Raw genomic sequence first — 23,281 nt, 5'->3', positions numbered from 1 at the left:
GTGTGCACTAATTTAGGGTGCAAGATAAAACAGCCTAGCACTAAATGGGGAAGTGAGATATGATGGCGCTGAGATTTAGAGATCTGGAAAGTCCTTTTCTAGGGGAAGAGTGTTGCAAAGCTTAGGTACAGCATTATAATGTGCAGCAATATATATTATCTGAGCAACAGCCTTGCAGTGTATCTGGGATATTTAATTGGGCAGACATTAATGGGCCTAGTTTAGCTTAATGGTTTGGGACCTGGTCTTGCAACTCCAGTGTTTGTTCAATGCTCAACTGGGACACTGCGATTGTACCGTATAACAAAGTACTTGAAGTGGGTTGCTTTAGTCATTCAAGATATTACAGCACATAACTACGTCAAGTCAACTATACCGTGAATGTAATCGAAGACAAAGTACAGAGTCGGACTGAGAGAGAGCTTTCCCTGTTGAGCTACAGAACTCAAACCCCTAAGACAAAACAGCTTTTTAATACGACCTCATGATGGCGTTTGGCAGGGGGGGTACGCAGATGAGAGTACACAGCTTTCATTCATAAAATTTGGAGTTCATAATATTCATGCCGCTTGACCCTGGAGTGTGGCTATTAGCTGTCCAGTAGCTGCTTATGTGGTTAATGTGTTCAGAGAATGTAAGTTCCATTGGTGAAGGGCATCCGCTAAGGAAAGAGTTTATCATCTTTCATTATCCTAAACTTTTTCCCCCTCCTGGCACTGCTCTTATTGCCTGCTAATTATTTTAGTTCATTAGTCTGGCTAACAGCGCTCCCTGTTAATTAGTTGTCATTTAGTAATATCTGTGTAATTATGTGTAAGAGTTTTTAGTTTGGCTCCTTGAGCTTTTGCTCTCTTAATTGCTGCAGCATACCCCCCCCACTCGCAGCTGGGCCTTGCAGACAGCCGAGTTCTCATAGTAACCACTAGTCCTGCCCTTAGGGCTGCCTAGGGGACACCCCTAACAACTTTCAGGCTCTCAAGGAATAACAAGCAACACATATCCGCATGCATGTAATCAAACGCGCATGCATACATGCAGAAGAACATGGTCGCTCGCTCGCAGGCACCTTCTATCCCCAACCCCTCCCGCACCAGTCCGGTGCCTCAGGTTTGATTTCAGTAGCAGACAGTCGTTATTACTGAGAAGAGTTTAACTGATTATATCAAGCTTAGTGAAATGTACCATTCGCATCGTAGGAAAATTATGCAAATGAATCGCTTCCTACCACTGGGTCACGTGACTGTGGGTTTTTGCGAAGCAAAACCACAGCTTCTTCAGAACTTGCTCTCTGCTTGTGAAAGTCAGTAGCCGCCCTGCCACAGGAACATCTGACGCAGTCCACGGATCCTCCTCCGCGCCTCAGCTCTGCGTGTGTCTGCACAGAACGGGGCCATGGAGATTCCTGCCAAGGAGGGCATGCTGCACCTGCAGGGCGTCAAGTTTGGGAAGGTGAGTGTCTCCTGAAGCCGGAAATGCCGGTCGACTTTATAGCTGTCCTCGCACTGACTTAAAGAGGCAGTTTTGGGCTGTGCGACTTCATGGTGTATCTGTAATGTGTCCGGGCTTCAGCTGAACATTATGTCATGCTCAGGGCCGAAGCTCTTCAGACCTCTCACACACAGTTTTACTGTTGAATCATTCACCACAATTTAAATGTAGCGGAGTCCATATTGGCTGTTGGATATTGGCATATTGGAGTCCATATAGTCACCATAGTCTGCAACAGTTGGCTTTTTCCTTCTTCCTGGCCGTAAGATACCATCTGATGACATTGCATAAATATTAAACGTTGCAGCACAATACCCAGCATTACCTTATGAAATTAGGCCTATGGAATTGCACAACATGACGGAAAAAATGCTTGTCATTTCCCTGACTAAATTAGCGCTCTGAAAATGACGAGCATTGTTTCCGTCATTTTATGCAATTCCCTACGCCTAATTTCATAAGGTAACGCTGGGTATTGTGCTGCAACGTTTAATATTTACGCTTCTAACAAATGCAATGTCATCAGATGGTATCTTACAGCCAGGAAGAAGGAAAAAGCCAACTGTTGCAGACTATGGTCACTGTTTAATCCAAGTGCAACTCAAAACCTTCACGGTTGTATTTTTACTGAAGTTTTCACAGTTGGACCTTGAGTGGGGAAGGTGTCATATTCTGGAAATTAGCCTGTTTTTTTATTTTTAAAGAATTGAGGAAAACAATGTCGTAATTCTAAAAATTGATTCCAAAATATTGTTTGCATGTAGATACCCAATTGTCTGAGTGTGGATAAGGAAGTCTGGTGCACAAACAGATAATGGAAGGTGTCCGTCAATGTGGTTGCAGTACGAGTTGCTAGTTTTGAATGTTGAGCAGTTATTATTTTGCGAAGAAACTGTGGAACGGATGGAGTGACACGGTTGCCCCGCCCTTCCCTCACAGAAGTCATGGCGGCGGATCTGGGCGATGCTGTTCGCGCCCAGCTCGTACGGTATCGGCAGAGTGGAGCTGTATAACATGCGGGACGGGGGGGCTGGCGGTGCGGTCCCAGCCCCAGTCAGACAGGGGAAGGGCGCGGACAAGCGCGTGATTCGGCTGGATGACTGCCTCAGTGTTTGCACCGTCGCTGAGGAGGACTGCCCTCGCGACTGTTCTGCCTTCTACCTGAGCACCGCCCAGCGCACCTACGCCCTGGCTGCCCCGCCCACCGATGACTGGGTGTCCATAATCTCCCAGCTGGCCTTCCAGGTAAAACCCTGATAACCAATGACAGAGAGCGGAGGCGGTTCGAGGAGGATGTGACCTGGCGGTCGGGATGTGACATGCGGTGGGGATGGTTAGAGGGGGATGTGATAGCCTGTATAGATGTTAGAGGGGGATGTGACAGGCTGTGGGGATGGTTAGAGGAGTATGTGATAGACTGGGGATGGTTAAAGGAGGATGTGACAGGCTGTGGAGATGGTTAGAGGAGGATGTGATAGGCTGTAGGGATGGTTAGAGGGGGTGTGGCAGGCTGTGGGAATGGTTAGAGGAGGATGTGATAGGCTGTGGGGATGGTTAGAGGGGGTTTTGACAGGCTGTAGGGATGGTTAGAAGGGATGGGACATTTCTTCTGACTCTGCTCACTGTTTTGTAGAGGAACAACAGAAAGCTATCCTTAAACAGCACAGGGAGTGAAGCGGTGCAAATGTTGGAGAATGAACTGTACTCTTCCTGGAGCTCAGGTATGAGAAAGCCAAAGTGTTGGGCTATTAACTTGGAGGTTGCAGGTTCAAATCCCCAGTGGGATACTCTCAGTGTACCTTAGAGCAAGGTGCTGCCCTTCATTATCTGGTGACTACTGATTAAATTGTACAATATGATCCAGATATCATAATTTTTTTTAAAAATTTGGAAGCCATGCAAGTTTCTGGATCAGAGAATGAATTGAGAAAACAGATGTTTTATTTCTTTGGTTGAGCATGGACAGGGAAAGGATCTGTTGTGGGCTACCTAACTGTACTGAAGCCCATATTTTAAGCAGGATGGTCCTGTTGCATATTATCCACATGGGAACATCAGATACATTTTTACAAAACAGTATTTAACGAAGTAATTCAGGTTAAGTACTTTGTACAACAGCAGAATCACACATGGGTTTACATTACATTACATTACAGGGATTTAGCAGACACTCTTATTACATTACATTACAGGCTTTTAGCAGTGACTTTGACTTACACAACATTTTCACATAGCATTTACATTGCATACATTTATACAGCTGCTCAAGGTTACAACGGCATGTCCTACCCAGGAGTCGAACCTGCAACCTTGGTTACAAGCCCAGTTCCTTGCCCATTATATTACACTGCCGGTTTGAAGCCAATAACCCTCTGGTTATGATGCCAGACACACTACATGGCCAAAGGTATGTGGACACCTGGCATCCAACATCTTATACAAAATTGTGGGCATTAATATGGAGCTGGTCCACCCTTTGCTGCTATAACAACCTGTACTCTACAGGGAAGGCTTTATACTAGATGTCGGAGCATTGATGCAGGGATTTGTTTCCATTCAGCCAGAAGAGCATTAGTGAGGTCGGGCACTGATTGGGCGATTAAGCCTGGCTCACAGTTTGCTTTCCAATTGATCCCAAAGGTGTTGGATGGGCTTGGGGTCAGGGCTCTGTGTAGGCCAGTCAAGTTCTTCCACACCATTCGGGACACAACCATATCTATATGGACCTCACTGTGTGCCAAGGGCCATTGCCATGCTGTGACAGGAAAGGGCCTTCCCCAAACTGTTGGGGAAGCACAGAATCATCTAGAATGCCATTGTATGCTGCAGCAATAAGATTTCACTGCAACTAAGGGGCTGAGCCCAAACCATGAAAAAAAAAGCCTGAGACTAAGGGGTGTCCTGATACTTTTGGTCATATAGCATGCCACTGTCGTAGATGCTAGGTTGAGAACCAGATGAAGGAGTTGCATACCCTCAGCACACTACATCTGGGTTACTTCCTAGCAACCAGCAGCTATTGTGTAAAAGGACATGGCCTAACGACTGATGGCTGATAAGCTGTCGGATTGCAAAAATTCTGTTTCATCTGTGCAATTTTCATTCTAAGGAATGCACATTACTACCCTCCCATTCAAACATATCATTCAAATGTTATGAAAATAAATTACAAACAGTTTCATACCTTTTATTTTGGGGGAGGGGAGCTATTTCTGGTGACCTCAAAATAAGTACTTGTGAATTTTCCATTCAGTAAGGAGGCAGGCGACTTCGTAGCATCGTAAAATGGTTCTCGCAGGGGAGGCGGGGTTTTATTTGTGTGTCTCGGGGGCCTTAAAATAACCAAACTGCACTTACAGTCACAGCTATAACCTCACAGCCTACTCTGACACCCCTTTTCACACTGCAGCAACAGCAAACATTATTAGATAATGCAGACAATGCTTGTTCAGTGAGCTCTGGTTATTATCTAATGCACACAGCTTGTTTAGTGAGCTTTGGTTATGTCTAATGCACACAGCTTGTTCAGTGAGCTCTGGTTACGTCTAATGCACACAGCTTGTTCAGTGAGCTCTGGTTAAGTCTAATGCAGACAGAGCTTGTTCAGTGAGCTCTGGTTAAGTCTAATGCACACACAGCTTGTTCAGTGAGCTCTGGTTAAGTCTAATGCACACAGCTTGTTCAGTGAGCTCTGGTTATGTCTAATGCACACATAGCTTGTTCAGTGAGCTCTGGTTATGTCTAATGCACACAGAGCTTGTTTAGTGAGCTTTGGTTATGTCTAATGCACACACAGCTTGTTCAGTGAGCTCTGGTTAAGTCTAATGCACACAGCTTGTTCATTGAGCTCTGGTTATGTCTCATGCACGCAGAGCTTGTTCAGTGAGCTCTGGTAAAGTCTAATGCACACAGCTTGTTCATTGAGCTCTGGTTATGTCTCATGCACACAGGGCTTGTTCAGTGAGCTCTGGTAAAGTCTAATGCACACAGCTTGTTCAGTGAGCTCTGGTTATGTCTAATGCAGACAGAGCTTGTTCAGTGAGCTCTGGTTAAGTCTAATGCAGACAGAGCTTGTTCAGTGAGCTCTGGTTATGTCTAATGTACACAGAGCTTGTTCAGTGAGCTCTGGTTATGTCTAACGCAAGCAGTGCTTGTTCAGTGTGCTGTGGTGATGTGCTTCTCCCAGGTGTGTACCAGGTGATTGTGCAGAGAACAGAGGCAGCGGTAAGGTGTAACCTCGCTGGGTCCTACCTGCTATCGCCCAGCACAGAGGCGCTCACCCTGCAGGACCCAAAGACGGCCTCCCCGCTCTACTGCTGGCCCTATCGGCTGCTCCGACGCTTCGGCAATGACAAGGTTAGCCCTGCCCCCCGCACGCCCCAAGCCTCAGATCATTGGCCACCCTATCACATTAACTATGACCTCATAAATGAATTTACTTCTTCTTTGCTACAAAAAAAGGCCCAAACAACTGATGCCTGTACTTCATATCCCACTGCCTCGCCGGCTCCTGCTCCACACCGCAAGACTGTGGGACTGTAGCCTTGACGACTGTAGCCTGTAGCCTCAGTTCTGCCATTGGTGGCCAGGATTCAGGCAGAATTTGGTTGCTAATTATGAAAAATTAGCCTTGGGGAAAGATGCTTTTCTGCAGTTAGTACGTTACCGCAAAACTGGATTCCACACTAGTTTTAGGCACAACCTCGAGGCATTGTTCTTGGCTTCCGTAAGTTGAAGTTTAAAATTTTAAATTTTAAATAATTATTGAAGGAAGATAACAGCCTCCACAATTTTTCAGTCTGGCATAAATTAATGTGTATGCTTTTCTCAGTTTTGAGTTTTTGTAATTAATGAGCTGAACTCAGTTCCATGGAAATGGAATTGTAAATTATGGCCAGTGGACACATTTGCCTTCAGAGATCTTGTTCATTTTAACAATATTATCTTGCAGTGAAAAACCACAAGACTTATAACAAAGAGATAGTAATTGGAAAGCATAGTGTGATTCTGTTTTGCAAATGTTAATTGAAAGGACTACAGATCATTTTATAGACATGGTTTAGTATTCATTACGATATTGTTCCAAAGAAATATTACCACTGGAAAATGCCTCTGTCAAATTGTAAATAGCACTGTGCCAGCTCTCTAGGCTGTCATTTCCCTTTTGCATGTAACAGAGGATGCCTCCAGTTATTGCTTTTTATGTTTTAAATTTGAAATGCCAGTCTGTTGTTGTCTTTTGAGTGTCATCCAAAGATGAATTGCACATGGGACAAAACAAATTACATCCATTGGTGTGCAGTAAACTGGGTGGATATTCTTGCACACAATCTGTCAACATTTTTAAAGATAATCTTTGATGCATCCACGTTTCATTTTAACACATACTTTTAACTGTGTCAACATTGACTTGTAATCTTGCCTGTAATCTTTTTCTAATGAATTCTAGATGGTATAATAACCTGTGCAATTAATTCTCTTATTAAGAGATTAGTGTGCTTACCATGAGTTCTTCAAGATATGATTTGAAACACCTTAAGTGGTCACATGCATTTCAAGTCACATGCTCATGATCAACATACAGAGCACTAATCATCAATGAGATCCACTATTTATTAAAAGGACTGGATTTCCTACATGGTTCATCCAATATGGATGTAACTACCCACTGATTAAAGCTGACAGTCTGCAATTTAACCTCATGTTAATTGTTTATTTCAAATCCAATGTGTGCTAGAGTACAAAGTAAAAATAACAAAAATTGTGTCACTGTCCAAATTCCTATGGACTACACTGTACTTACAAGATGAGACCTGGTTCTCCTGCAGAAAACTATGCACTACCTTGTGGGTGACTGTATAATTTATTGGCATTAGCTGCTAAACATGAACTGGCTGTCTGTCAGTTTTATATTAAATCAGTATGTTTTGGTTAAGCATTATTTGATCGTGCAACAGTGATAATATACTTCTGGTGTTTTGCCATGGTTATACATGGATCCGTATTCTATAATAATTAATAATAATGGTGTGCTGAGCATTAATGGCATACTGGTTTCGGCTGACCCTCGTTACTGACTCTTACAGGACAAGGTGAGTATTGAGGCGGGCCGTCGCTGTGACTCTGGGGAGGGTCATTTCACCTTCCAGTCCCAGCACGCAGCAAAGATCTACAAGGCTATCGAAGAGGGCATCAGGCAGCAGAGCGTCACAGATCCAAAAAGCAGTGCCAGGACTGTCCCAGCATGCATCTCTGCTTCCCGCAGCAAAGCGCCCTTAGACGACAGAGATGCAGCTTCCTCCTCAGTGTATCACGATATGAACCAGTGGATGGAGGGGGCGAGCACGTACGAGGTGGAAGAAGATGGCGTGTGTCAGGAAGTGGGAGAAAAGCTGGACAGCCCCTCCCCTGAAAGCCTCTACAGTCTGCTGAGCTTTAACCAGGGGATGGGGCGGCCCACTGTGGGGAGACCCAGCCCCCAAAGCCCCACCTCCTCTGTTGTCAGCAGCGCCGAAGTCCCCAATGACTTCAGGCAGAAGCTCTCCAAACTCCTCTCCAAAGACGCAGCCAAAGCACAGCCCCTCGTGAACCCACACCAGGAGTACTGACAGGTTTAAAAGAAGCAGCTATTTTCACCAATATTCAGAACAAAGTCCTTCTTTTGTATGACAAAGTTCTTTTTTTGTATGCATCTACTTCAGTTAGCAACATTTTATACTTGAATATATTTTTGACAAACTTCCTCTCTTTGTACGCTGGTAAAATGACCTTCAGCTCCCCGAGAGCTGTGTAATACTGGGGGGAAATAGCATTGCATCATAAAATCGTAAGGAAAATCCAGGAAATCTACCCGTTTTTAAAGGCTTATTTCAGATGAAGTATTTTACACTGGTCTGGTAGTGACCTATCCTAGGTGATCTTTTGTGATGGAAGCCAAAGACTAGACAGCCGAAAAAGCGTCAGAGCTTTGAAACACGCTAGAATGCTAGAGGAAGAACCCTATATTTATTATACCCGCTGTGGGTCCCTTACCACTGTCAAGCTGTCCCACCCAAGATAAGCCAGATATCACACTGGATTTCCTCTATACTTTCATGTGTAGGACTGAATGCGCTCGTTTGTATCTGATTGGTGTATTTATCTTTGGCTTTGACATTTGTGTGGACGTGTGCTTCTACGCAGAAAAACTAATATTGAAAAAAAAGATCTATAAAAAAGAGAAGTATTTTTATGTGCTGACTCACTTTGTCCCAGTAGACAAATAGCATTTTTTCTTTCTTTTTTTTTTTTTACTTCTTTCCTATTGGAAACATGTATGAGCTCATTTGAATCCACCATCCATTAAACTAAATTTTGAATGGCTGGATATTTGGGAAAACAAATTAAATTATAAATGAACTGTAGGAGCCATCCAATATCATGAGAACAAACATTTTAATCCTATGCTTTTGTGAAACGATGTGATATAAACATATATAATCATACTATTTAATTTGCCATTTGACCTTACCCCATGTCTACATGTTAACTAGTAAAATAGTTGCTTGGAGCAGCCTTGTTTTTAACTGTAATTGGGCCAAAAACTACTGTAAATTCAACCTGAATACTTGTGTTAGTAAAAGATTTGGCTGGACCGCAACAGCGAGGCCAGCCCTATAAACGCGAATGTCTGTGACTGATTAACTAAGTCACACCATTGGTCGGCCGGTCCAGCCATATAGGCTACTAGGTTTTGACCTGGTGTTGTTAAATGTTATTTTGTCGTTATTTTGGTCTACGCCACAATTATGTTGCAAAGGAATACAGAAGTTGAAGTAGCACAGACATTGTAGCTCCACTTTATAATAATAATAATAATAATAATAATAATAATAATAATTATTATTATTATTATTATGTTATTATCTAAGTGGAACTTCAATGCATGAACTCTGATGCTTTAATAATAATAATAATAATAACATTATTATTATTATTATATCCGTAAATTAGAGTTAAATTCTACGTGGGTAATGCAACCTTTTTCTATACACCGTTAACACTGTTGAAAATTTTAAAACAGCGCAGAGGGCTACACGTATGTGTGTCCAGTGATAGATTTTCAAAACAGCAATGAAGTCGACAGATGTAAAAAAAAAAAAAAAAAAAAAGTCCTTTCAAATCTGCCAAGAACATGCTCGACTTGGTCTAGAAACCTTTGGGAATGTGTTTCCACTCTTGCATTCAGGAAAATAAATTGCTCAAGGAATAGTGGACGCACAAAAAAACTTAAAAACCCTTTATTCCTAATCAATAACAACTCCAGAATTGTTGACGTAGAATGGAAAATAAAATGCATAAATACCAAAATAATATATCAATTATTTATTTTATTATTATTATTTTATTTTTTTTTACAAATCTAAAGCTTATTACGCACGGAACTCTGATCTAACAACATATTCCAAAAAAGGTTTAGCCTATGTTTTATCGATAAAGTGCAACTAACGGATCGGCGCTTACTTCTCCTACAATAAATTATTTATACAAATCACTTAAATATATTTTTTTAATCCACTGTAAATTTTAAGGTCGTTTCCTATGGTCTCTCTATGTTATTGCGTGTGGCTTGATCAGCAATACATGGAACTTACTACCTGGTAATGGATATGTAGGCCAATCTATAAAACAAATGCCTGTGTTTCACTATTTATACAAAGTATTTCAGGTAGGTTGACAATGGATTACATTCAATCATTTGGTCAGTACGGCACATGTAGCTACTCAGCTATTTGGCTTCTATCCTGTCTAGTTAAACACGGAGATTCAACGTGTCCACGCTTTGCGCACAGCGTCTCGGCGTCAGTGTTCAAGACCAGCCCCGGTCTCCGACCTCCGGTCAATTTATTCCTGACTCTGTGGGTTCAGAGAAGGCAGTCTCCAGCGGCCTTGCGCCGCGGTTAGTTCCTGTCCGACTGGCCGTCGTCGCAGTCACTGAAATGTGAGGATTCACCGTCGCTGCCGTTAGATGAAACCACATTGTTGCTGTCCACTCCCATGTCAGGTTTTGGGGTGGACAGAATGATCAGGTGCCCGAGTGAGGCATTTGGGTCTTGAGTGTCGCTCAGTAACCTGACCGATGATTGCGTTGAGCCCAATGGGTAATCAGACATACCCTCAGCTAAGGAGGGCTGCCTCTGACTCCGTCTCCCGTGGGCACTCGTGGTACCACCAACCCCGTTTAAGTCCCTGCACTCAGGTTGGCCGACACCTTCCAATAACTCGGACAGTTCTGTGATGTATATCTGCGCCATCTGAAGAGTGTCGTATTTGGAAAGCTTTTTCTCATTTTCCAGGGAGGGTATGACGCTCCTCAGCTTGTCAAAGGCTCGGTTCAGCCCATGCATTCTGCGCCTCTCCCTGGCATTGGCTGCCACGCGCCTGTGTTTCTGCGGGCCCGTGCCAGGCTGCTTGGGGCAGTCGCCATTCTGCTTATCGATGTCCCTTTCTGCCATGATAGCACTGTCGGACAATTTGCTCCTTGGTATGAATTTTTCAAGGTCCACCTCCATGGACCCGTGTGCGTACAGGCTGGAGACGGGGACCCCGGTGGATGGATATGTGTGGACCAAACTCGATGTTTCCAAAGCTTGGTTCAACCATCCGCGTGGGTCGCTGCGTGACAGTCTAGAAATTTCAGGAAAATGAAGTTCGTCGGTGCTACAGTCCTGAATGTTTCCGTCAGACCAGTTTATCAAAGCGAGTTTTTCGGCTGTCATATCTTTATGTTTTTAGATGATGGACGGAAGTGTAGTTTTGTTGTAAAATGCAAATAGCCGACAGGTAATAACTTTCCTCAAGCGCAATCCTTCGGAAAGTCAACGCTCAGAAAGATCAGGCTTGAAAGTCCGCACAGATGAATTTGTGTGGTATCTGCAGAAGTCAGTGCCGTGACTTTACGACAGCATACCTCATCCCGTGCGCGTGCTGAGCTTTTTACTCCAGCAGCCCCGGTCCCCGCCCCAGAGAAATACAAGTCGCGTGTTTATAGCCAATAGCAAATTATCCACACACTCCCCCTTCATGCAAAGCTTTCACATGCAAAGAAAGAGTAGATCTTACAAACGTTTGGAGGTGTGCAAGGAGGCTACTGCAAATACAAGTGATTAATGATACTCACGCAATTTGACGTTTTTTTTAAAAGATATTATTCTCTACGAACAAAGACTTATAAAAATAACATGAAATTACAAAAAATGAAAGAAAAAAAGAGCACACAACAAAAGCGTTTGTTGCTCATCATATCCATACATGTGTAAAGCATCACTAGTTTTCTAAGGATGTTGGCTATATTTTGTAAGGTTTTAAAAATACACTGACTGCATAGCACAATGGATGGTTGTGAGGAACTGAACAATGCTTTTAAAAAAAAAAATGCATCTGGGAAAACAAAAGCAAATAAGGCTGAAGTTTATGCACAAGAGTAATCTATGAAATAGCACGTAGGAGCCTGTTCTAAAGTATAGTATACTAGTTCACTAATATGTTTGTAATCTAAAATGATTATGAAAGTATAGTGATAAAAAACTACACAAAATGGGCACTTCCTTAATGAATGTTATAGCTTATATAGCTTATATATAGTGCAGTCCATAAGTATTTGGCACTATTTTTGTTGTTTTGGCTCTATACTCCCACACATTGGATTTTATTTATTTATTTATTTATTTATTTTTTTATTTGGTATATACATCCCTACTGGGTGATCTGTCTAGAAATTACAGCCTTTTTTATACAGTTTCCCCATTTTAGGGGACCATAAGTAATTGGACAAATTATCATAATCTTAAATAAAGACATTATATTTAGTACTTGATTACAAATAATTTGCATTCAATGACTGCCTGAAGTTTGCAACAAATAGATATCACCAGAAGCTGGGTATCTTCCCTGGTGATGCTCTGCCAGTCCTGTACTGCAGTCATCTTCACTTCCTCTTTGTTTCAGGGGCTTTTGCCTTCAGTCTTGTCTTCAGCAATGAAATACATGTTCAGTTGGATTCAAAAATATTCCACTCTTTTTGCCCTGAAAAACACTTTGGTTGCTTTAGCAGTATGTTTGGGCTCACTGTTCTGCTGCAAAGTGAAGTGCCTTGCATTGAGCTTTGAAGGATTTTGTTGGGTCTGAACAGATGTTTCAGTACACCTATGAATCAACCTGCCGCTGCCGTCAGAAGTCACAACCTCAATGAGGACAAGTGAGCCAGTTCCAGTGGCAGCCATACAAGCCATAACACTACCTCCAGTGTATTTCACAGATGAGGTGGTGTGTCTTAGGTCACCAACAGTTCCTTTCTTTTTCCACATATTCCTCTTTCCATCGCTGTGGTAGAGGTTTATACTTGTCTCAGCTATCCATAAGACTTTGTTCCTGAACTCTACAGTTTTTAATGTACTCTTTTAAAGCAAACTTTAACATGGCCGTTCTGTACTTGAGGCTTACCTCCTCTTTCGATGAGTCCTCTGAAGTTATGTTACCTGGTGTAGTCTTCTCTTTATGGAGGTCTTTGAAACATCTATGCCTACATCCCGGAGAGTGTTCTTGATCTGTCTGATAGTTCTTCACAATTGGTCTTCTTCTTCATTCTTCGGTCATTCACTACAGTGGTCCTTTGTGGGCGACTGGGTTGTTTTTTTTATTGCTGAGCTCACCAATGCTTTCTTGATTCTTATCAATGCAGCAAACGGTTGATTTTGACACACCCAATGGCTTTTGAGCCTCATGATGGCCTTCTTCACTTTCATTGACACTTCTTTGGTACTCATGTTGAAAGACAACAGCAACAGATTACAAATGCAAATGCCACAACTTGAACCAACTCTTTTGTTAGCTTACTTGTGCTTGAACTGATGATGCAACAGCACACAGATGTCCAAGAAACAGTTGAGCAGCTAATTGTCCAATTGCTTTTGGTCCCTAAAATGGGGGTACTGTATAAAAAGAGCTGTAATTCCTACACAGATTATCTGATATGTATGGAATTACCCGTAAACTAAAGCAGGCAGTCTGCAGTTTACCCTCAAAGTCTTTGTTTCATTTAATTTCAAATCCAATGTCCTAGAGTACAGACCCAAAACAACAAAGTAAAAAAACATGTGTCACTGTCCAAATACTTACAGACTGCAGTGTAAATACTTTTTAATACTGTAAATTGAATAAACAAAAGTCTGGTCTCTGACCTTGGTTGCAACACTCACTACAGAGTTCCAAACTACCTCTGGAAACAATGTGGGCACAAGAACTGTTCATCTAGAGCTTCGTGAAATGGGTTGTCATGGCTGAACAGCTGTACACAAGCCTAATATCACCATGTGCAATGCCAAGTTTGGTGGAGGAGGAATAAGGATCTGGGGCTGTTTTTTATGGTTTGGGCTAGGCCCATTAGTTCCAGTGAAGGGTAATCTTGCTACAGCATATAATGACATTCTAGAGAATTGTGTGCTTCCAACTTTGTGGCAACAGTTTGAAGAAGACTCTTTCCTGTTTCAGCTTGACAATACCCTTGTGCAAAAAGCAATGTCCATAAAGAAATGGTTTACTGAGTTTGGTGGAGAACAACTTCACTGACCTACACAGAGTCCTGACCTCATGGAAATGGAAGCAAATCCCTGCAGTCATGTTGCAAAATCTACTGGAAAGCTTTCTCAGAACAGTGCAGGCTGTTACCACAGCAAAGGGGGTCCAACTTAATGCCCATGTTTTTGGAATGACGTTCAACAAATATATATGGGTGTAATGCTCAGGTGTCCACATACTTTTGGAAATGTACAGCATGTCTTGGTTTTTTGGCTATATTAGTTTAAGGAAAGATTTCTTTCAAACATGGGTATGCACCATTCAATTAATAATGGACTATTTTCATAATCACCAGTGTATGAAATATACTACAAAGGAATGCAAGCTACTGATGAATGAGTGGGATAATCATGCACAGCTAAAACATTACTGCACCTTAACGCCTTTATCAAACAAAAGGAGATGGTCGTCTGGCCTCTCAGCTTAGCAAACGCTTATCGTGCAAGTCCGGGGAAAGTTGATTTTCGTCGCTTGCGTCTTTACTACACGCAGTTTGACGTAGATAAGCAACGGAACTGGCTGAGGATCAAACTTGAATGAACACTGGCATTGCGATGTAATATGGGAGTGCAGGGCCGTTCTCAAATAAACTGTAAACGTGAACAATCTCTAGGGGCGTTATATTTGCAACTATAAAACGAACAGGTGGGAGACAAGTCGTGAGACACACCTGTCGCCAAGGAGGGCACAAACAATCTGCTCTGATAAGTGGCACTGGAGACGGAGCTCTTAATGTAATCAGGAAACAGTAACTCTCATGTGTCTAAATGATTAAATGATCGTGAGAATGGTAATACATAAAAACAATAACAAAAATAACAAGAGTAGCTACTTGTAGTATTAGTCATATCTACAAAATAAGAACAATACTGCTACTACCAACAACAACCATCAGCATACACATAATTCCTATAATACGTCAATTCCTACTCACTAACACATTATTATTATTATTATTATTATTATTATTATTATTATTATTATTGTTATTATGATTGTTGTTGTTGTTGTTGTTACCGTTCAGTTTGAGAAGTTTTCAACATTCATATAAAACCGTAGAAATAGAGAAACATTGAGGGAACCCCTGGAGATGAACTGATGTCTCTCGATATTATATGTCGGGTTAACCCCCCTCTTCAGCCGCTGTCTTCCAGCAGTCGCCTCACAGTCAGAAACCGACACAAGCGTCTCCCATATGCTGCTCGCAGGGATACTTTGGCTCTGACACTCTTTATGCGCCGGGACACGCAACAAAAAAGTTCGACGCTCGGTACAATAGCAGCATCAATTTTCATTACCATACTTTCTCTGAACCCCTGTCATTAAAATACTCGAGGGAGAAGAACATTGGCGAGCAGACTCTAGTCCCTCGTGCCCTGATTGATTTAAACCAAGAGAGCCCCATGGGCCGCGAGACACTTCAGACACATCAAATCTCTAAATAATTCAACTATAGGCTATTTCATAGCAACAAGATGCTTCCTTTCTGTTTCGCACAATGAACCTCACCAACAATAAAGTTTTCATACATGGGTGTCCTTTTTCTGCAGCGACAATTGAACTGTGAACTTAAATAACAAGCTAAATAATAGGCCTACATATGATATAAAGTTTTAAACAAAGTTTATAGGTTCGCATGGCCAGTTCTAATGGACCGATAATTATATGACATAGCTTATTTGCAATGTAATCTTACCGCAGTCACTTCAAAAAAAGGGGTTTCCCTACATCCAAATCAAGCGCATAAGCCGACAATAAATCATAAGTTAGTCTACTCAAAAATGTGTTCCTGCATTCGGAAGAGGAACAACAATATCGCAGTCCTAACGTACATACGGACCAGATAAGAATGTTAGTTAGCCACTTAACTATCTGATGCGTGGGGAACAGGGTCATGACTAAATTGTCTGAGGAAACCCTAATAAAGTTTCAAATAAACGATTACTTTTTATTGCCCCCATCATACACACATCATACTCATTTTATTACTAGAAATAAATTCGCCAAGAGTTAAAATAGGAAGTCATATGCTATCAAACTCTTTATTTTTTTAAAGAAGACGTGATACAATCAGGGCTATCGATAGTTCTGCATTATTTTTTAGATGGCCTAGGCCGTTGTGTGCGTGTGTGTGTGTTCATGTGTCTCTGAGAATATCTATACGTATTTGCGTTGTGTGTTGCGTGGGCGTATGTGTTCGCTCCAGTGCGTATATTTGTGTGCGTGTTTTTGCTTGTGTGTAATGGGGGTAGAAGTTTTTTTAAGGCGTTCTAAGTTGCAAGTGGCGTCGACCCCACAGTGGAGACAGGCGGTAGATGTTAAATGTTGGTTAGGAAATCACCGTGACTTGCCCTCCAGTCAGCGAGTTAATGAGCCCTGCCGCGGTTGAATAAACGGGCACACTCTCCAAGCAGGGGTGTCCATTCATTCCTCCATGAATATTTCATTTCTGGCCCCCCCACTGCAGCAACAACAGACTGTAGCCCTGCAGAATGTAGAGAGGATACCCGGCTTCACTTCCCATCTGCTGCGGGGTGTGAGTGGGGAGTGTCGGACGGGACGATGGGAGGTGTGAGGTGTGTTACTGGGGTCACTAAATGTCCCTAATGCGGTAGTTCTGAGAAGTGCCCTGTTTGAAGCACGCGCGACTAATTTTGTCCGCGTGACCTGCTATGACCTAATTATTGACTATAAGAATATAACAAATATAACAAAAAATGTCGTCATGAATTATAACAACAACGTTGTCCTTATGAATGATAATCCAACAACAATCAAACAAACAAACATTTTAAAACACCCGACAGCCCTACATATGATGCACCCATTTAACCCATATGTTTACTCATCAGACCAGGACCGTGTTCATCTCTCTCAGCTATAGACTTTTACACATCCTCACTTACAGGTGGTTAATACTATGCAACATAGTTCATTTGTCACATACTGTATTGGTGAAGAAAGTAATAGAGCATTGTAGTAAATTAGCCCAATCATCTATGGTCAGGAAATTTACCAGTGCGTCAAAATTAAGAATATAAGCCTATATGCCTAATGGTGAGTAGGACTATTACGACAGGTTACGGTGGTTCTTTGGATCAATCTTGCACCGATAAGATGCTGATTCATTGACGACCTCTGAAGAAGCCAAGAGAAGCCTGGATACAGTGGGCCTGACTTCTTGGCTCAGTGGAGTAGATCTAAATGCCCTATTGCCAACCACAGAGGGATGAATACTCATAGCCTTGCTTTCTGTGCCCTGCGCGGCATAATTAAAGACTTTTTAAAAGGAGGCTGGATACCTTCACTCTTCACACAATTGACAATGTCAAAAGGCCAGTGTAAATACAACCTGGGAGACTAACGAAGAAAAAAGGCAGCCCTTGATGTTTCGGACTATATAATTATCCACATTTTCCCGAAGCTGCAGGGGCAAAGCGGGACCTTATGAGTGATTCACCAGAGCAGCTAATGGGGAGTCTCAACTGCAAATAAGGGAAATTGGTAATCACATTGGGGTAGGGAAGTTATTTTCCAGTTGGAATACGGGATAATTTAGATAGAGGTAAGTCCTAATAGTTTCTAATGAGGTATTACTGTTCCGCTGATAGGGCAATTTGCTCTGTGAAATTACCCTATTATTAAAACGGCGTTAGCCTACATTTGAATATCAAACCCTCGTTTGACAGATATCGGAATCAGTGGCTTAAATTAACGACAGTACAATTGTATTTCGATTTTAATATTATTCAAATGTATTTATAAATACATATAGCTATGTATTTTGGTGTAATTGGATATAGATCATAACATTTATCTGTAACCGGTAAAAAGTGTCAGTTGACTCAGTCTTTTAATTTAAATCGGCTCTGGTGTCGTCTGGTCTTTATTACAATTGTCACATTCTTGTGGTTACATTAAACCCACTGAAATGAAAGCAAAAGTTTGTATCATTGAGTGTGCTTCTAATTCATTTAACGTGAATTAATTTTATCTAGGTATAGGCTATGTAAGCTGGAAAGAAAAGTTGCATTATAGTGGGGAGAACACGTGGTTGTGGTGTTTGGAAATGTATCTCCACCCCAAAAGCGATGACAGGTAACCAGACTTGACTCGCTGGTATTCATTGTATTGTGACGACCCACATTTAAGGTTGGCCTGCTGTATGGGTGATGGGTCGGATCACAAGAAAAGTTTCATGCTTCCATAATCAAAGGCAGCCTCTTCCCTTCCGTGCCTGGGCTGTTCTTGTGTTCCAGCTGCCCGTGTGTATGGTGGTGAAATTCGAATCTGGTAACAGAAACTCTGCTTGTCCAACAAAAGGAGTACTTTCAGTTTTTAAACGAAATGTTCCTTGACACTCGCGAATGCTGACATTTTACCAGATCATGGCATAGTATAATGCAGGTCAGCGCTTCACACATAGTGTATGCACACAAGCTTGTCCTGGAAAATGGGCTTGTTCCAGATCTTTGCAGTAAGCGAAATTATTTTGGCGTATGACTGTTAAAAACATAATTTGTGCATAATTGCAAATCACATTTTATTTGAAATATTATAAAGGATTCAGAAATGAACTGTTAATGCAGAATAGCCTACTACCACTGCTAAACAGCAAATATGAAAACAGGAAGTCTTAAGACAAAACAAAATATTTTAAGTATTGGTAACACTTTACAATAAGATCACATGAATTGGCATTAACTAATGTAGTTGTTAACTGCTAACTGCTGAAAAGGTAATCTGTACAGCCTTGTTCATGTATCTGTACATCATTAATTAAAGTTAAGAACTACATTAGTTAATGCCAATTCATATTGGAATTAAAACTGTTAAGGTATTTGTTAATGGTTACCTAACTATAAGTTTATCCTATGTTTTGCTAATGTATAAATAACCATGCAAATAATACATTAGTTAATGTATTAACTACTAACTAATTGAAACTTAATGTCATGCTTAATTAATGTATTTGTCCATCATTAATTCATGAGAAACAACAACATTAGTTAATGCCAATTCATATGACCTTAATTGTGAAGTGTTACCAAAGTATTTTAAAAAGAACATTTTCGTAGGTTCCTTTACTAAAGGTTAATATTGCAATCCAAACATTCACACGTGTTTATATAGCCTGCAGTAATAAAAATAATAAAAATAAATAAAAAGAATCGACCTTTACCCAGCAGCTACTTGAAAAAGAACCTGCAAAATTACCATAAAGAAATGCGTTCAGTAGTACAATTTCCATGGGTAGGTGAGAACGCAAGGGGTTGCTATAATATTCATACATTGCTATGGATAAACGCCTGCTATATGTATAGGCAATACAATGCACAATGTAGCATAATAATACAGGGTAACGTGGGACCATAACAAAATTAATATAATTAAATGACCTGCTGATTGACATATTTGCATAAATGAGCCCACCGCTGTATGTGCGTAGTTTGTAGCCTGGAGATAAACACCATGCATGTAGGCCCTACATATAACAAGAAACCTAATTTGTTTGTCACTGAAATAAGAAAAATCGACTGTCACCAGAAGCACAGAGAGGGTTAACACACTTAATATTCAATGTGTGTTCGAGTCTACTTGGCCAAACATGATTCATGGATATACTTTGGACAGATAGGGTGGTCGCGAGACAGACAGGCTCACTCCTACCTTCCTCTTCAATGGGAATGTCGCGGCAATTATGCGGCGCTGTTCACGGTTCATTAACCGCACAATGCTGGTGGGGTTGGTGATTTCTTGCGGAGGTCGCGGGCCCGTGTCGGAGCTGTTGTTCCCAGCAGGGGTTTGGTGACTGTGCAGTCTCTGCTTGCAGGCTAACACAGTGGGGTCGTCTCCGCCGGACGCCTGTGAAACGTGCCCGGCTCCATCATACCAAAGAGCACGGTAACGACACCCGCCCACGCCGTGATTTGAAAATTTACTCTTTTTTCATTTTGTATTTTTCATGTTTTAACAGCTGATGAACGTGTTGCCAAATTAAAAATACTATAGGGAGCGAGAGCAGTTACTTAACCCGAAGAAAATTCAAAATAGGAGTGCTTGCTGCTGCTGAGAGGGCTTTGTAATTTACACAATGTTCTTCGTCCTATTGCGCCATCAGTTACCAATGACTGAATAACTGATGTATTGCCAGAGGTGGAAGCGGGTGTCACTTGTGTGTGGGGGGGCTGGAGGGGGGAGGGGGTCAGGCTGTATAAAACTATGTTTGCAATACCATGTAAACTTTGCTTTCACTTAAGTGAAAAGTGTAGTCAGGCATGTTCAGTTGCTTTCTTAGTGCAGGTATGACAGCAAATGCCTCTAAACTCATTGGACGGTGCTCTCATCCTAAAGCAAGACAATGAGGGCAAACACCAGATCACCCGATCTGAATCTAATTGCACATGCATTTAGCACACTGAACAGAAATCTGAAGGCAATTAGCCCACGAAACAAGCAGGAGCTGAAGATGGCTGCAATACAGACCTGGCAGAGCATCAACAGAGAAGATACTAAGCACCTTGTGATGTCTATGGGTCACAGATGTCAAGCTGTCATTGCATGCAAAGGATATTTAACAAAGTACTCAATGTGACTGGGGGGGGGGGGGGGGGGATCCAAATCAAGAAAAATATTTTCCCAAGCATTATGGAGCATGCTGTATGTCTTACTTTTAGATTATTTAAAAGAGCAAGATAATAGCACATTTCAGTTTTCACCGTTAAGAAAGGGATACACATCTAGAACTGTTTGAAACCTGTTCCTCGCACAAAAACATCACTAAAATAATGTATTACCCTTAAACAGCTTTCCTATGAATTGAAATTGGTCAAAATTGCAAGCCACATGCTCAAAGGTTGGAGCAATCGCTTCATTGTAAATAGTCTGATGCTTGTCTGCCTAACAGGGAAAACTGAACATGGATTTGCTTTTGAAAGCCACGTTCATTGTTTTAATGGTGTTGGCAGTAAATTGTATAAGCAGGCCTTACACATGTCAATAGCTTTATAGTTTGTCCCCGTTGGCCTACATCTTGCAAAATCCTGAAGACGAAATGTTGCTTTTGGGAAATGCTGTTAGTGATGTTTACTTCGGTCAAGGTGATGATGCAGGTTCCACTGTTTTTGTGCTGATAGCCTCAGGGCAGCTGTTACCATGTTGAGCAGGGCACTGCATGGAGCACCAGTGCTGTGCGATTGTAGAAAATCACAACTTTATCATTACAGGACATTATCGTGACTCACTGTTTTCATACTGGTTCATGTGAGAGAAAGTTGCTCTAGGAGTTTCTGTTGCATCTGTGGCCAGCCAAGTAGGGAGTAAACAGCACCACTCTGTGCCTTGACTTATGCTAAGAAGTCCCACCAAAAAACACCCATCTTTTCTGGTACTGACCAAGAAATTGTGTTTGTGTTTGTGAGTGCTTGTGCGCGCATGTGTGCATGTGTATGTATCCTTGAGTTTGAACCTGAGTGTGTGTGTGTGTGTGTGTGTGTGTTGAGTGAATGTGACTCCTCTATTGTCTGTGGAGAACATGTGGTAGATAGAGAAGGGTTGCCTGGCACTGTGACCTTGAGCGTGACAGCAAGGGGGGTGGTGGTGGGTGGGTTCTGTGCAAGACCACCCCCACAAACCCCCAGTCATCATGCCCATCAGCAGATATATGTCATACAGAATGAAAACAGTGCTCTGCCCCCCCTCGCTTCCCCCCTCGCTTCCCCCCTCCCACCCCAACCAGTAGACGCCTGTCTGCTTTGCTTTGCACAAGCTGAGAAGTGAGATGCGTCCGTGCAGCTGTGCAGCCGTGCAGTAAAGGGAGAGGAAGATCACATCGATGTACAGGAGAACCATACTGAATCCAGCTATCACTCTTTATTGGCTGAGTGCACTTTATTCTGGCCTCCGCCCTCTAGTGATGAGGTCTCATTACTGCAAGTATTTCTGTGAGGACTGCATGAGTGAGCAAGTAAGAACTTGTTTCTACGGTGACTTCCTTCAGCCCAAATGAAACAAATAAAAAATCTATCTATCTATCTATCTATCTATCTATCTATCTATCTATCTATCTATCTATCTATCTGTCTATCTGTCTATCTGTCTGTCTGTCTGTCTGTCTGTCTGTCTGTCTGTCTGAAGCTTAATTCATGCCTACATACCAATTACAGATTTTATACAGGTGCTTTATAAGTTGCAATTTCTTTTAGATAGAAAGTTAAATACAACAAGCTGAACTCGGAAACAGAGGCTTCAGACAATCAAAGTATAAAAAAGAGAAACAAACAAAGGCTTTCAAAAGTTTCAGACAGGTAAGTGCAATGAATGCACTCTGCAACTCAACCAGGTTTTGACTTCCCGAAGGCTCACTCGCCCACAGAGACTCACTCACGGAGCCCCGTTCTGTTTCCTTGTTTTAATATTCCAGAGTAGAAATTTATGCTGAGGACTGAAAATGTTTTTGAGTATTCCAAAGTTTGAGAGCTAACTGATTGGAAAAACATTTTTGTTCAGTGTTAGAAATCGATCTAATGTGGAAGGGTATGTTATGAATGTGGTTGTACACAGTTGAATAATAATAATTTACTGTTATGCAAATCAACACATATTTGCTTTGTGTTCTGAATAAGGTGGTGCAAAAAATCATAGAGGTTTAGTCAGTAGGTAATGAATTATAATGAGGGCAACAATGAGATTTTGGAAGTGATAAATTAGTGTGCATTACTGTGTAATACTTCTGCCTCCCCCTAGATGGCAGCCACACATCTCTTTTTCAAGTCTGCCGAGAACTGGGGTGTTATGAGCAAATGGGCACATTTAATATATGTAAGTAATGACAAATTCTGTGAATGTACCACATGGAAAGATGAAAAACAGAGACACTTATTTCTCAGGAACATCTAGAGCATTGGGTAATGTGCGGTATGATTTATTTGTGTAGACGGCCAGTCTGGGGGGGGGGGGTGGGGGGGCGGCTTGATTTGAACGCTGAGGGGGATATGTGACATGCACAGAATGCTGGCTGGCAGACATTGTTTCACTTGACAGTGAATTCAGGACTTATCTGGAAGGAAATTACGAACAGTGGTAACCATTTACAAAATGTTGAGCGGTGTGGGAGATAAGACAGTGTTATCACAATTGGGGTCTTTTGTTGCTCCTTATCATTAGAGATTAAGTTCTA

General features: G+C 41.8%; 1 protein-coding gene across 1 annotated transcript; it reads left to right on the top strand.

Annotated features, from left to right (window-relative positions):
* The first annotated feature begins 1,281 nt into the window (after positions 1 to 1,281).
* LOC135250300 (docking protein 3-like) lies at positions 1,282 to 8,715 on the top strand. The gene is made up of 5 exons (XM_064326459.1): positions 1,282 to 1,449; positions 2,428 to 2,733; positions 3,122 to 3,209; positions 5,675 to 5,844; positions 7,575 to 8,715. Exons 1-5 carry the CDS (start codon positions 1,393 to 1,395, stop codon positions 8,094 to 8,096), a joined length of 1,143 nt encoding a protein of 380 aa, XP_064182529.1. The 5' UTR covers positions 1,282 to 1,392; the 3' UTR covers positions 8,097 to 8,715.
* Positions 8,716 to 23,281: the final 14,566 nt, after the last annotated feature.

The sequence above is a fragment of the Anguilla rostrata genome, chromosome 3, assembly GCF_018555375.3.
Source record: "Anguilla rostrata isolate EN2019 chromosome 3, ASM1855537v3, whole genome shotgun sequence".
NCBI lineage: Eukaryota > Metazoa > Chordata > Actinopteri > Anguilliformes > Anguillidae > Anguilla > Anguilla rostrata.
This window is presented reverse-complemented; position numbering and strand designations above follow the sequence as displayed.